The 15604-nt window shown below is 40.7% G+C and overlaps 2 protein-coding genes and 1 non-coding gene across 3 annotated transcripts in view; all 3 read right to left on the bottom strand.

Moving 5' to 3' along the window:
- Positions 1 to 15604, bottom strand: part of LOC148827801 (scavenger receptor cysteine-rich type 1 protein M130-like) — a 446693-nt gene that overhangs the window by 121440 nt on the left and 309649 nt on the right. The gene's annotated exons all lie outside the window — the stretch shown is intronic.
- LOC148827810 (zona pellucida sperm-binding protein 3-like) lies at positions 154 to 11303 on the bottom strand. The gene is made up of 6 exons (XM_088926147.1): positions 10743 to 11303; positions 10526 to 10641; positions 10344 to 10450; positions 10090 to 10264; positions 9895 to 10012; positions 154 to 168 (listed from the first exon to the last, which is right to left on the bottom strand). Exons 1-6 carry the CDS (start codon positions 11301 to 11303, stop codon positions 154 to 156), a joined length of 1092 nt encoding a protein of 363 aa, XP_088782273.1.
- On the bottom strand, positions 2886 to 2996 carry trnal-caa (transfer RNA leucine (anticodon CAA)). Its single transcript has 2 exons — positions 2959 to 2996; positions 2886 to 2931 (listed from the first exon to the last, which is right to left on the bottom strand). It is a non-coding gene; the product is annotated as a tRNA-Leu (tRNA).

Below are 15604 nucleotides of genomic sequence, written 5' to 3' on the forward strand. Positions count from 1 at the left end.
CAAGCATAAACACAGTCGACAAGACGTTACGTATTCAGAACCTGAAGTTATTTTAAAGAAAAACAACAACTTTCTTTATCTAAAGAAAATTATTCCGTCACCCACACGTGGTTGAAGTACATGCAGGGTCGCGTAGTATAATGACGTCATTCGTTAGCGCGGCCGCAGCTTCAAAACAATAGAGAAGCGGAGCTGAGAAAGAGGAGTTTCTTCAGCCGGATATAAACTTTTCTGCACCTCCTAGCGCCACCTAGTCAAGAGGAGTGAATCACCTGCGACCTTCGCCGTTCGTAACGGAACAGATGGATTTTTTTGCCCTTCCACAACCATCCTCCCCAACGAAAACTTCTCAAGTGGATTTTTTCAATTGGATTTTTATCTCCCTATGCAGGTTTTTGGTTAAAGAAAAAAAAAATGGTGTCGTTCTCTTGCCAACTGGCAGTATTTCTTCTGCAGTTATAAGCAAGATTTCTATTTCATATTTCACAAATTGTTAGAAATTCTCGAAAAACAAGTGGTTCCAAGAAAGGAAATAAATACTTGCATTTAACAAAATCAAGCCATATGTGGTCGTCCTTCTGTATGACAAGACAGGAAGAAAGACACCTCAGGACTTCGGACACAGGATCTCCTGTTTATTTAGAGAAGGTTTAACCATCTGTCAGTTTTCATGTCCAAGGAGCTCAATTTGCATTCCGTGTACAACAGCATGTCTTCTACACCCGCCACTGAAGCACAGCACGGGCTCAGCATCTTGACATCTCCCAAACAAAGACACACAGAGACCTTTTGGTGGGATTGTGGCTCACAAGGGAAGAAGAGACAATTTCCAGAACAGGATTTGTTACATTTGAGTATCGTGAACACAAATCAGTGCCCGCTTGTATTTCTGTGTTTTTTTAAATTTTACAGAAAGTTTAAATGTGACTTTGAAGGCATTATAATATTCACAACCTCGGCAAAAAATGGTTGTCCATAATTGTTGTTTATGTTTGATTAACAGACAAAATATGACAACCCCTCTACTGAGCATACAGTACGTTGTACAGTACGTTGATTAAACGCATACCTTAGATGTATAAATGTGGTCCGTAATTGGTCTAGAATGAAATTTTAATATACGTATATCATTATACGTCAATTACACATCTCTGATTATACAGTATGTCCATTATACATAAATGGTTGGAGTTTTATTATACGGATACATTTAAAGGACTATTATACCTATATAGTTAAAGGTCTATTATACATCAAAGATAGGTCTCATAGGTGTAGAAACTAGTAAATCAAGCCAATGATTTGGTTTAGAAATTTATTCTGAGAATACACAATTATTCACCCCTGAAAAATATATAGTTCAAATTATGCATTTTATACAATATTGTAATAAACAAATGGCTAATCATCATAAAAAACACAAGTATTAAACTTCAGCTACAAATTCTGGTAACATGGCAATATATATATAGTAATGACAAACAAACTAATTCCATGAACACGCTAATATTTAACTCAAAACCACATTTTGATTCAAATATAAGTTTTAAAAATTACAACTTCTATATTTCCACAAAAATATTATTAATGTAGCACAAATGCTACTTTCTAATAAAGACAAAAAGAAACTGTTTGTTTTGTGTCTCATGGCGATCCTCCTCTCGATCCTAATGAAATGTTTAATATGATCCCTCGAGAAAAAAAGGTGTCAATATCCGCCTGGAATGATTGATGCCCCATCAAACATTTTGTAATATCTCCGGAAGCTCATACTGTAGAAACCTGATTCATGGCTTAAATTCAAGGTAAACAAGACTAAGGAAACGAGTTGAAAACTTGATGTCGAACTGTGATTTAAATCACCCAAAACATTGCACAACATCGGGCAGAATGTGCCAGAAACAAATAGCTCAGTTGGTAGAGCAGAGGACTGTAGTGGAAATAGTGAAGTATCCTTAGGTTGCTGGTTTGACTCTGGCTTGGAGGAATGTGCTTCTTGTGTACTTCAATCAAAGAGTTGAAATAGCAATTTTTTTCACTCAGACGTTGATCAAAAGCTCAATAAACCACGAAGCAGAGGCTCTTGTTCCGAATTCAACTCCCGTCTGATTGTCTTGTTTTGGCCAAAATCTGATCTTTGAATTCAGGGACTACTCTGTCTGCTTTGTAATTCAAAAGTATATACAAACGTCACGTTTTTTTTGTAGATATAAAGGTGTTCTCTGTTTTCAAAGGATAGGTACTTGATTGGCATAATGATTTGGTATTGATTTTGTATCGTTGTATTATAAAGTTTGTGCTTTCTGTGTTTGTATCGTATTGTGAACTTATTTTTTAAACAAATGCTTACAAAGGCAAACAAAGCCCACATCTGTTTATACCAGCGGTGAATTGTACATTTTTATTTACAAGCTACTGTGCACTTCTGGGAGTGTAACAGGTTCGATATAAAGTGGCAAAAATATAAAAGGGGAAAATACCCCAGACTGCGTGTAAAGCCCTCGTTGTGACTGTTTTAGATAAAATGGCGTACTATGCACGAAATGTTGCAGAAACACAATCTGATATTTTAAGAATTATTATTTTAATAATTTGATAAGTATTAGGCCCCGGATCCAAATATTCAGTTCTGATTTTTTTAAGTGATATCTTCCCTTCCTCTCATGGAAGTCACACTTTCTTTAGTAAATCTTTACTCGATTACAGGCACCCCAAACAGTTCTTAAGGGAGAAATCAAAGCCTATTTGACTTTCTGCTAATCACATTGAAGTGTTCACGAAGCATTTCCCTGCCCATCATGTGCCCGCAAGCCGGTTTCTCCGTTTTCTTCTTTCTGTCGTTGTCAGCGAGCACAAGACAGGAAAAATGCAAGAGAGGGAAAAGCTGTCAGGAGTGGGATTTGAACCCATGCCTCTATTCAGAGACCAGAACACCCAAGCAATAGAAAGAGAGGAGTCCTTGAGTCTGGCGCCTTAGACCACTCGGCCATCCTGACGAGGTACATAAGTTGGTGTGTTAAAAGGACCAGTAGTTCACAAAAGTGAGAAATGCTTTGCTGGAGAAGCGCCACGTTGCCTTTTGTTGCCTAAACGGATCGCGGAAATCAAATATTCGGATCGATTCAGAGTGTGCTTTACAGCCTTTGTGTAATATTTTAAATTGTTTTAAAAAAGTGTGTACTGTGTACTACGTTTAGGACTAGTTAGTGTGGTAGAATATGGAGATCATCTCCAGCTCTGAGCTCAACTGCAACAACAAGTCGTGCTGAACAAAGTCAGAGTTCAGCTGAACCTTTGCTCAGTGTGGTGCTCAGGACTCATGAGTATTGTTGTGGTTACTCTGTTCAGTAAGTTAAAATGCAGGACACGTTAAAATCGGATTATTACTGTGTCTCTGTCCCGTTTGTATATAACCGAATGTTTAAAAGATACCAGTAAGGACACACAACTACTAATGCGGTACTTATTGGAAATAGTCCCAAAACAAGTACGTCCGGCAGCTGGTAGACCCCTGTAATAATTTTGCAGTGACACTTTAAAGATTTACACTCTATTTAAATATTAATTTACTAAATTTCAGTTCTCTTTTCTCACACTCCCTAGCATAACTGAACTCTCACTCTCGCATACTAAAGGCTTTACATGCATTAGCTGTGATACAAATTCTAATAAAGACAGAATGAAACAGTTTGTTTTGTGTCTCATGGTGATCCTCTTCTCGATCCAAATGAAATGTTTAATATGATCCCTCGAGAAAGAAAAGGAGTTAATTTCTGCCTGGAATGATTGATGCTCCATCAAACATTTTGTAATATCTCCGGAAGTTTATACAGTAGAATCCTGGTTTGTGGCTTAAATTCAAGGTAAACAAGACTAAGGAAACGAGTTGGAAACGATGTCGATCTGGGATTTAAATCATCCGGAACATTTCACTACATTGGACAGTATGTGCCAGAGAGCAGCTCCCGACATCTGTTGATAGCTCAGTTGGTAGAGCAGAGGACTGTAGCGGAAACAAGAGGGAATTCTTAGGTCGCCTGTTTGACTCTGGCTCAAAGGAAGGTGCCCTTTGTGTATTTCATTCAAACAGTTAAAATAGCCGATTTTTTTTACTCAGACTTTAAACAAAAGCTCAATAAACGACAAAGCAGAGGCTCTTGTTCCGAATTCAGCTCACGTCTGATTGTCTTGTTTTGGCCAAGATCTGATCTTTGAATTCAGGGACTACTCTGTCTGCTTTGTACAGTAATTCAAAAGTAGATACAAATGTCACATTTTTATTGTAGATATAAAGGTGTTCTCTGTTTTCAAAGGATAGCTACTTAATTGGCTTTATGATTTGGTATTGATTTTGTATCGTTGAATTATTAACTTTGTGCTTTCTGTGTTTTTATCGTATTGTGGACTTATTTTTTAAACAAATGCTTATAATGGCAGACACGGCACACATCTCTTTATACCAGCGGTGAATTGTATATTTGTATTAAGTACAAGCTACTGCGCACTTCTGGGAGTATAACAGGTTCGATATAAAGTGGCAAAAATATAAAAGGGGAAAATACGCCAGACTGCTTGTAAAGGCCTCGTTGTGACTCTTGTTTTATTGTTGAATACGGCGTACTGTGCACGAAATGTTGCAGAAACACAATCTGATAGTTAAATAATTATTATTTTAATAATTTGATAAGTATGAGGCCCCGGATGCAAATATTCAGTTCTGATTTTTTTTAAGTGATATCTTCCCTTCCTCTGGTTGCGATCCAAAAAGCCTCAGATGCACAGTCTGACAGCAACCAAACCAGAATGGATTCTGCTGGGAGCCGGACGGAGCTATTCTTATTCTGTGCTGAAAACGTACTCTACGTCCTGCTGCTCCAGCAATTATTTTGACGAAAGACAGATCACTTGTGCGCTTTTAACCTTCTCGCAGCTACAGGTGAGACTGAAGCTGGCGATATAAAGGCACGCGCTGGTACACCTTCTCTAACTTTCACAATCGCGATAAACATTTTTTTAAGACCTTTGAAAAAACTAGATATAGATATAGATAAAACTAGATTAAAAAACATGAGCTTTATCGGTTTTTACATTAATCGATTTTGAATCAAATTTGATCTTTTTACATTGCATTTTACGTTGAAATGTAGCATGCATACCTAATCCACCAATGGACAGAGCAATATTTTACGTTGCCTTCCAGAGCTTCCAACGTGTGATGGATTTGTATGGGTGTCTGTATGATACCACTACAGCACTGGCGCAGGTGCAAAATCCACTTTCACACGATTTTTTCAGTGTCTTCTCTCTCAAATGGACCGAAGCACAGGAGCCAATATTAGAGAAAACGACAAGTGTTTAAACAGAGGATGTCCCAATGTCTGGGACAACGCATTGTGATTTTGTATAAACGCAAATGGTTTCTCATTTAAAAGCCAACAATATTCTTTTTCTCCCTGGCGCTAATAAGCTACCACACATGCAAGCTGTTGTGTGAAAGAAAATTCATATGTCCATAGGAAGGCAGAATAAAATCCAGAACTGTGTTGGTGATATCGATAAACAGGGCTCATGTTCACAACAAAACTTTACTGTATAAAAAATTAAAATTCGTAAATATATTTGTTTTATTATGGCTTTGTCATTTACTGTAGTTATTCAGGAGAACATTATGTTAATCGTATAGATGAAACGTTTAATATATTCAGGTGGGTAGCTACGTCAGCATGTGTATCTGCAAAGGAACAAGTAATATTGTAGGTTTATTCCATGCTGAAAAGAGAAGAGAGAAAACAAACCTGAAGAAGGTTTCACAGCTGAAACGTTGTATTTTCTCTCTTCTCTTTTCAGCATGGAATAAACCTATTACTTGTTCCTTTAATATATTGTTCGGTTTGACTCAAAATGTTTTACTACTACAAGAGAGAATTATAGTATGGAGGATGAGACACATTTATGATTTCTTGGAAGAAAATGTTTTTTCTTTGCATTTGAAATGAATCGAAACTTTAGCGCGACACACAAACCCTTTGTCTTTTTTAAAGATATAATATTTTTAAACAGACAAGTATAGAAAACTTTTTTTTTTACTAAGCAATTTTGGCCGGGGGCGATGTATTACTAGTAGTGGCGCTGAGGTCACTATAGTGCAGTTGAGCACCGTAAGATTAGGGCCAGTGACGTAATGTATAACGCATCTGACTTCGGAACAGAAGATTGTAGGTTTGACTCCTGCCTGGCTCATGTTGCTTTTTTAACACGGTACTGTCTGAAGATCAGCTCCTGCTCTGAGCTCAATAGCAATGCAAAACTGTGCGTAACAAAGCTGGCGAGCAGCTGAACTTGTGCTCAGTAGTCAGTACGGTGCTGAGGGTTCAGTACTGGCATTGTTCTAATTAGCACGAACTGCAATAGCTCTGAATCTGACCATTTCTGTGGAAGCCCGTTTCCGCCAGGGAGTAAAAATAAAAACGCGCTATGGTATCTCAGAATTCCAACTTAGTAACTGAGAATTGCGACTTAAAAACTCAGAATTGCGACTTTATATCTGACATTTGGGACTTCGAAATAACCCATATTTCATTGTCTGTCCTTTTGTTATTGTAACGGATTCGGGTTCCAGGGCTTGTGCTCTCGCCGCTCCCACCCTAGTTCGTACCTCACTGCATTGGCTCGAACCCAGGCCTTGCCAGCTGAGCTAAAGAAGAGTTTCTTTTTAAAGTAAAAAAGGACATACAATGGAAATATTTAAAAAGTATAAGTTTCAGCTTTTATAATTGTGAATTCTTCTGGATGTGAAGTGTCTATTTCTGTATCTTATTTCATATTCTGTCTTCGCTTTTGTATTTCTGGTGTTTAAATAAAAAAAAATTAAAAGCCCACCATCCACTATTCCATCTGTGTACTATGGAAGCCTCGCTACCGGAAATGGGATTCCATAAAAATTAGTGTAATTAATTTGATTTTTATCAGGGCACTGTACATGACAAGTCTTCAGGCTTATAGATCCTATGATCTTGTACAATTCATCAATATAGTGTAACGGAACGGCCAACATACAATTTTTAGTTCAGGTGTGTAGCTGCGTCAGCATGCGTAGGCTGCAAAGGAACATGTAATAGGTTTATTCCATGCTGAAAAAAAGAAGAAAGAAAATTGTTTTGGCCGAAACGTACCAGTAAACTTTACACTAACAATACCAGCCAACGATACATTATCATTTCACACCGGTTCTACAGGAATCTACAGCAGAGCCCTGAGTTGACTCCCAGAGCCCCACTGAGCCCATAGAATTCCACATCACCCATCACTCCTGCACACAGTCCGCTGAGAGCGCCTGTCCATAAACTACTGGATTGAGAATGGGATCAAATAATTCCCCATTTTCTTAATTCTACATCAAAGGACTGTTAAAGGTCTATTTGAAGGCATCGATTCGTATTCTTAAACCAGATGAACGCCTGGAATAAGTTAATATTACTTATAAATAGTCGTGCTACAATACTCCAGTTGAAGGCACGCTTCTAGCTTTGTGGTACTCTGGTGCGTCACAAATTTATGTTTGAATTTCTGTGGATGAACTACTATAGGTGTACCCTCGCTCACTTTCTTTAGCGACAGTCGTTGCTCTTCATCTGAGTGATGTATTTGTCTGTTTTTCAGTTCACTTCCCTGCAAGGAATATTTACCTCAGAGCTCTCTTTCACAGACCGCAGGCGCTATGTTTGTTAACAGGTGTTATAGTGATGACATCTTTCTGTATGATCAGGACAGGAGCTGCAAGTCCACTGTGTTGTGGCTCCAGTACAATTTTAGCTTATTATTATAATACTTTTTAACAGCGACAGATTCTTAAGATCACGAGGTGTTTACGATATGATTTCAGTATTAAGATGTTACTACATTCGGAACTGTCCCATAGGATTCAGTGTTCTATTAGTTTGGCACTAAACTGCTTAGTCTATTGCAGGAATTGTACTTAGTCCTGTCCTGTAGTGTCCTCTAGAGAGCAGCAGCTGTTTCCTTGGGCTCATTGCAATTGGGAACATTGTGATTACTGAGCAGGGGACTAAAGTCAGCAGACGAGCGAGTTGCAAATCGGTATTAATCTAGCGTACAGAGCTGCATGCTAATCTCTGGATCATCTCCAGTTAATGTGATGCTGTTCTTACCTTGCAATTGACCCAATCTGACTACTGGCACCAACAACCCTGTTATTAAAAATAAACTTCTTGTGTACCTTCCGTGATACATAAGTTTGGTGGAGAGGTTTGGCAGCCCATATTCAGTCAAAGGTGTGTGTGCAGATCACTGTGATATACAGGCATCAACAAACTGACATACAATATTAAATGTTTAACTGATAAAACCCAAATGAACCAAACCTGAATAAATTAGTGGTGGAAAGGAGTCTTTTTATATAGCAAAAGGTCTCTGATCCTTTGGTAAGAATGATGGGTATATAACCCATTGTCCTCAATATTAGAAATGAATCCTTGAGCACTGCTGTTGTACCAACGGTCCTCAAAAGTGCTGCCACTTCCCCAGTCCCATAAAAGCCTAACATTACCCTTTCTTACATAAACTGTAGAACGTGCCTTCACATTTCAGTTGCAGTTTAATCTATTATCACCCTACTCCCCACTTCATAACCTTCGCTCTTCTAATTCTAGTCTTCTAACTGTCCCCCAAGCCCGTCTACACTGTATGGGTGACAGGGCCTTCTGCTGTTATGCCCCCAAGCTCTGGAACTCTCTCCCCAAGGATACCAGAGTCACCTTCCCTAAACTCCTTCAAATTCAGACTCAACACCTTGTTCTGTAGAAGAGCCTTCACTGAACTGGTTCCATTCTTAACCACTCTGCTTCTACTTTTCTTAGTACTGCCATCCATGGTCTCCTCTGTCTATTGGAATTGTTTTATCCTGTGTATTCTTATTGTAATTATGTCAAGTGCTTTGAGAAGCCACCTTCGGAACCATTATATAAAATAGTTTATCCTAAACCCTTGAAACTTTAATAGGGCACTGCAGTAGGGCTAAAAATTGACAGTGTTAGTGGGCCAGCAGGATTTATGCAAATTATAGGTAGTCACAAAGGAAGACTAGGATTCACTTGAAATCCATGACATGGAACACTGAAACAGTGGAGAGGCTTTGTGTAGTAAACATTCAGTCTCAATCTACCCAGTCTGTGCTGCTGGTAGAGGTGGTTGTGAACACCTGTCTTCCGGCTCAAGTGCTGGGATCTCCAGTCTCAATCCTAATACTTCTCATGACTGTCCAATACCACTGCTGTAAAACCAACACCCATAAGACAAGACCTCCGAGATTCTAACTGTACCATTATTCACTGATGTTTGTGCGCCAGTATTGTTCCTCTGCTAAGGAAGGGAAGGCCTACTTTATACCAAGCCCCTGTTGACAATCCCATCCTTGTGTTTCTTTTAGTCAGTTTGTGCAGCCTAGAATAGGACACCACATCTCACTCTTACTGGGCACTACAATAGCAACTCGCACTCCATAAGCACTACCCCTCTCGGAAACGGGAGGATTTCCAGTATATTGAACACCTGTCTCTCCCCCAGTAAAAAAAGTCACAATGCCCTGCCCAAGGAATAGTGCGGCCATCTTCCCCCAGTACAACGCTTTATTACTCCAGCCATTTTCAGCCCTCATTGGCAGCAATACGGGAAGCATTCTTGAAAGAGGAAGCCCCACAAATACTTCCATTTATTAATGGGTCTCACTTCCCTTGAATTCCTCCACCATTCCTGTGAAGTCAAGCTGGCAGCTCTAGGCACTACAGCTGCCAGTCTGGTTCACATCTAGATCATGGATGGAAAAGCAGACAATGGATCAGTAGAGCAAGAAGGCTGAGCAGCCTTTGAGAGTAGTACCTTCCTGGACAGCTTCTTCTGGAAGAGGAAGGCATCAATTGTGAAGCGAAGCACATCCTTCTGCTTGGAGGGGACAAACCTGGACAGGCATCCATCTGCCTTGCTGTCCACCATGCACCTGGGGACAAGGACAAGGATGAACCCCTGCAGGCTCTCAGGGCTCCTGCCCACCTCTCCTCCCAGAAGGGGCCATACCCCAAGTTTTCGATCACAAGGAAACGGGGCTGGGAGTGCTGGTCCGGTTTCTCCGTTACATAACACGAGTGGATGTACAGCCTCTGCTCCACTGTGGCAAAGTAGGCAGTGGCCTGGAAGTACATGGGCTGACCCAGGAAGTACTCATCCTTAGGAGAGAGCCGGACCCAGTGGGCTGGAGAGAGAGAGGCAGCATTACACCTGCACACAGCACCCCCTGCAGGCAGGAGGAGCCACTCACTCAAGGAGCTTATAGTTGGTGGTAAGCAGCACAAAGCTGTGTTTGTTCTTCAGGTCCTTGAAGAAGGTCCTTCTCCTGGCCCACGTGGGGACATAGCCAACCTTGTAGGAGTAGTGGAACCTGCAGGACAGAAGGGATGAGGGGCTTCTGGACACTTTCCCAGCGGCTTCTCACCAGCAGCAGAGCCCTGCCTACCTGTTGTAGGAGCACTTGACCGGCACAGAGAAGGGAATGAAGCGATGCACAGGTGCACTGGAGGAGGGTGGGGCATAGCGGAGAGTGTTGGAGTACACCAGGCGGCCCTGGACAACCTGCAGGGTCACAGAGGAAGGGATATTCCCAGAAAAGGCAACCCCGACACTAGCCCTACAGCTCACATCGATACACTGCCTGTAGATGAAGACCCGCTTACCGATCGCTCGGTGCTGCACTCGTGAAGCCCGTAGATGAAGTAGAAGTAACTGCGTGTGGTTCGGCTGACGCTGCAGTTGCCCAAGGTCACCTCCGATGGCCGACAGCTGAAGCCGAACAGGAGCCGACTGACCCTCACGTACATCCTGCTGGAGTCGCACCACACAGCCACTCCTTGGGTGCCCCTGATGGCCGGGCGAGCCGGCTGCCGCCCTCGCTGGGGAGGAAACAGGACGCTCTTGATGTAGGCGGGTAAGGGGCGGCTGCCAGCTTCGGGCTTCATCTTCTCCTTGTCGAAGTAGGGCGAGTACGCGTCTCTGGACACGGGAAGGCGGCGGCGAAAGTCGGGAGCCAAGGACTGCGAGTCGTTCTCGCTTGCAGACAGGTCTTCGGAGGGCGCATCTGCCAGGCTCAAGTCCTCCGACTGGGGTGCGTCTTCAGGAGCCAGGAGGTCAGCCTGGAGCGCTAATTCCCGAGAGTCCCAGCCAGCCGGCCCGGCAGAGATCAGTGCGGGGAGCCCGGCCCTTGCGCACAGGCACAGCACAAAGAGAAACGAGCGCATTGCCAAATTGACGTCCCGCTAAACTACTACAGAAGTAAAACAAGTAAACCACCCAACTGTGTTGAAGCAAGAAAGCATAAAGTGTGAACGCGGTGACTAGGTTTTTATACTAGCAGGACTATGCTACCACACACATGGTCACACTACCGCTCAATCAACACAATCAATTACATACAAAGACCCGGATTGTTCTCAGCGTCTAATTAGAACCTGCTTCCAGTCTGAGGCGGGACTCCGTGAAGCCGCCTGAACACTTTCCCGTGTGTATCCGAGCTCAGCGGAGGAGTTCCACGCAATTTCGACAGAATTAAATCACCCACACGTGTAAAATTTGCTCAGATTAATTTATTGTTCAATTAGTTTCTAATTTCCAAGGACAGTGTGTTAAACTCGCTGTCAGAGTACGGAACATGCGACACGTCCGTCCACACTTTCTTTTATCGAGGGGGCTGTTCTATCAACATGTACCGCAATGAAAATAATTTTACTATTTTTCATGTGTAATTGCATGTCATATTAAAATGTGTAATACAAGCATTTATTTGCTTCCCAGTAAAGAAATACTGATCAGCTTTTGACATGATCTGATAATAATTTGTCTGATTTTCCAGAGATTGCTTTTGATCCGCAGCACTGAGAACCAATGGAAGCCCGTTTCCGCCAGGGAGTAAAAAAAACGCACTATGGTATCTCAGAATTGTGACTTAGAATCTCAGAATTGCGACCTAAAAACTCAGAATTTTGACTTTACATCTCACATTTGCGACTTCGAAATAGCCCATATTTCATTGTCGGAGTTCTGAGTTACCAAGTCGCAATTTTGAGTTACTTAGTCGGAATTCTGCGATACCATAGCGCGTTTTTTTAACTCCCTGGCAGAAACGGGCTTTCATACATTTCAATTAGTCTCATCAGTGTAGAACAAGTTAATGTAGAACCATTGCTATGTCTGTCTCTTGTTTGTATATAAATGAATGTCTTTGACAACTTAATGTTAGTTTTTAATTTAGTTTTACGATGTAGGTCATGCGTTAACATATGCACGAGCATACGAAATGTCTCCATCTTGATTCAGCTCATGCTCCATAGGAGTGAAGCGATTCCTCCTGCTTCTCGTACAACCATATCAGAACAGAAGCCCGTGTCACCCAGCTCTGATTCAAGAGCAACTCACATCTTTAGCCCCTTTTTTTATTCGTGATCATAATTTTCTTAAGTTATGATCAATATTGAACTTTTTCTACATAAAACGACAATAATCAAACATGCAGGCAGACTTCTGAAAAGTATTAGGAGTTGACCGGGTGCCCCTTTGGAATAGTCGTCAGAAAATGTGAGAAAAGGAAAGTTACCTAAGCTCTCACACACAGCATTAGAGATTGGAATCTGATTGTAAAAAAAAAAAACTACCTGTCTCCCCTTCATTTAACGGTGCTGTTGTTTTTATTTTACATATTGTTAGCATTTTAATGAATTGTTAAAAGATTGATACACAAATCGCTAAATAAGAAAACGTAAAAACCCAACTGTAAGCAATTGACCATTCATATTCCTGAATTTTAAATCCCTATGTTTATCTGTGTCCAAGTGCCTGGTGCAGCTATTTTGAAAGCAGAGTCTATGATTTATTACGGAAGCGCATTGTTGCCACCCAGGAAAAAAATCTTAATTAATAAATACCAAATTATCGCCTAATTACGAGATAGCAACGATATCATATGTGTGTATGAACAACCTGTTACATTTGTAATGGCAGTACCTACAGGCTATCGAAAGGTTTGCTGGCACTGTGGGTTTAGTTTTCCTGACAATGTGCATGCTGAGAAATGCGCACGGACTGACTTTCTTCTCGCAATGAAAATGTTACCGTTTGTAGCTCATGTAAACACAGTTTTAACCATTAGCACACTCATATATATCCTGAATCAATAACGAATGTGACCTAGAATCCATTGTACCGCTTCAAACTGAAAGTCAGATATTTAGTCTCAAAACTACATAACTCAGGATTTTTTTTTCCTTGATGGCAGCATTGGCTTCTGTTATTTAGATTCAACCACTGAAGAGGTTGGTTTTGTGTTTTTAGCTATTGAACATAACTGGTAAGTTTAAGTCAGTTCTTGTAACTCTTTCCGCTCGAAAGCGCTATATTAATACCGGCGCACCTGACTCCACAGGAAAGTTATTGCTGTTCCCAAACCAATGTACTGCAGCTTGTGGCCACGTGTTCCTGCTGTCAGCCTGTGATACCATGTTCTTCCACCGCTAGAAATATTACTGCTCTAGTACAGTAGTAAAAGAGGAAACAAATGCAAACACCGTTTAGAAAAAACACACACGTCTCAGGCCTTAACCATGACAAGGATGGGATTTGAACCTAGACGAGCAGAGCACACTGGATTAGCAATCCAAAAAGTGACTCCCGTTTAATTTTCTTTTCGCTTGCTCGATTTGTAGTACGCTCCTCAATCCTTACAACCGATAAACAAAACGGCTTCATGTGCCACAGCATTCTGCTGCAGGTACGGTTTGCACCGTGTATTGGGCGAACCCGAATGAAATATTTCAAATATGTGAAGAATTTCATGAAACCTGAAAAAAGATCACAGCCAATGTCAGCAATTCGGAGCCTGTAGGTAGCTTCAACAGAACAGAACGATCTGAAGCCGCAATTCTTTCACAGAGTGTATTGTGACACTCCACGCTGTTGCTATTACTGCTACATCTGCTGCCGTTGGTTAAAACTCTACTCAGCGGGCAAGTAAAGTTGTACAAGGAATAGACTACTTTGAGCCATCCAAATTCCATTATGTGAATTTAAGCTTTTTTTAATTAATAATAGCATTAGTAATACAATGCGTGCTCAGAAACGTTACTTATTAGCTTATGAAGCAACAGTGTTTCGACCATTTGCGGTCTTCAAAAAGTAAACGCTGAAGTTTTTATACTTCCTTGTGAGCAGATCACCTTTGATTTAGAAAAGGAAAACGTACTCCTCTGTTGCTTTCATTGCAATATCTGAATCGAGACCCAAGCGCTAAGAAAGCTGAATAACGCAAAAGACATATTCCCGATTTTAATTTAGATACACATTTTCTAATGCAGCTTTCATTACAAGACAGTCTATTTCTCGAAAGCGTGTTATGTAAAAAAGAGAAAAACGAAAATATATGGATGACAATATTTAAAAGATTAAGATTTTACTTTTGAGAAATTGTCATTTTATGTATCTAGATGCTTTTCAACCGCTGGTTTTAGAACTTTGCTGTGCTTCCTGCATCATTTTCAGTGTTATAAAGTGGGTGTAGAGGGAGCGATCACTGTAGAACAATTGATAGGTTGGAGCTGTTAAGACTACTCTTGTTATTTCTCAAATGCTTCCATAATTTTTCTTTCACGCTACGACGCGAGTGTGTACATGTGTTTGGTTTTCGTTTCACTGATTCTCATTGAAGATTTGGGAATTAACGACGAAAGAATCAGTTGCCTCGGAAAGCAGAAGCTTTGGTTCACAACGATCTTGAAGACACGCCCATGTAGAGCTGCGTGTGATGATTTGTACTATAAAAGACCAAGTGCTCAAAGTGACGTCTGCGTTTACCGTTTAAACTTTCATCTCGGGCGCACTTTTAGAAAGCAAAGATAGAGCAGTTGTGTTGAATCACATTATGACAGACGTCAGCAGAGTGGTGCAGCGGAAGCGTGCTGGGCCCATAACCCAGAGGTCGATGGGTCGAAACCATCCTCTGCTATGTACACTTTATGCACGATTGATAAACATACCATCAGTTTAATGAAGTGCATTAAAACTGTTTTTTTCTCTCGTATGTATGAAAGCTTCACACTTAAGGTACTCTTTCATCTTTACCAATAGCAGAAGCCCAAATGTATCTTTGGTTGTTCTGCGATCCTTCATAGTTTCCTCAATTCCTTCAAATGAACATCCATATCAAAGCAATTATGTATATATATATTACAATTAAGGTACATATTAAAAATATCAACGCACATTTGTATAATGCTCATTTAATGATTGTCAAGGATTGTCAAGTTCTCCAACAAATCTGTGGTCTAATTTTAAAATATTTTTGCTAAGGATACAACGGGTGTATAAATGAATTCTCCTGACAGCCAGTTGAAGATAAAATTCCACACGTGAAAATGGTTCTCTTGAACATTGACTTAGGTACTTAATTGTTTACATGTAGTTCCACACGAGTAAAATGCACATTTCCTGCAAAGATCAAGAGGGTTTGCAAAGAAATCCCATCAAGTTTAAACAGAGATTATGGTTATAGCGG

This window comes from Atractosteus spatula, chromosome 10 (assembly GCF_055471065.1).
Source record: "Atractosteus spatula isolate fAtrSpa1 chromosome 10, fAtrSpa1.hap1, whole genome shotgun sequence".
NCBI lineage: Eukaryota > Metazoa > Chordata > Actinopteri > Semionotiformes > Lepisosteidae > Atractosteus > Atractosteus spatula.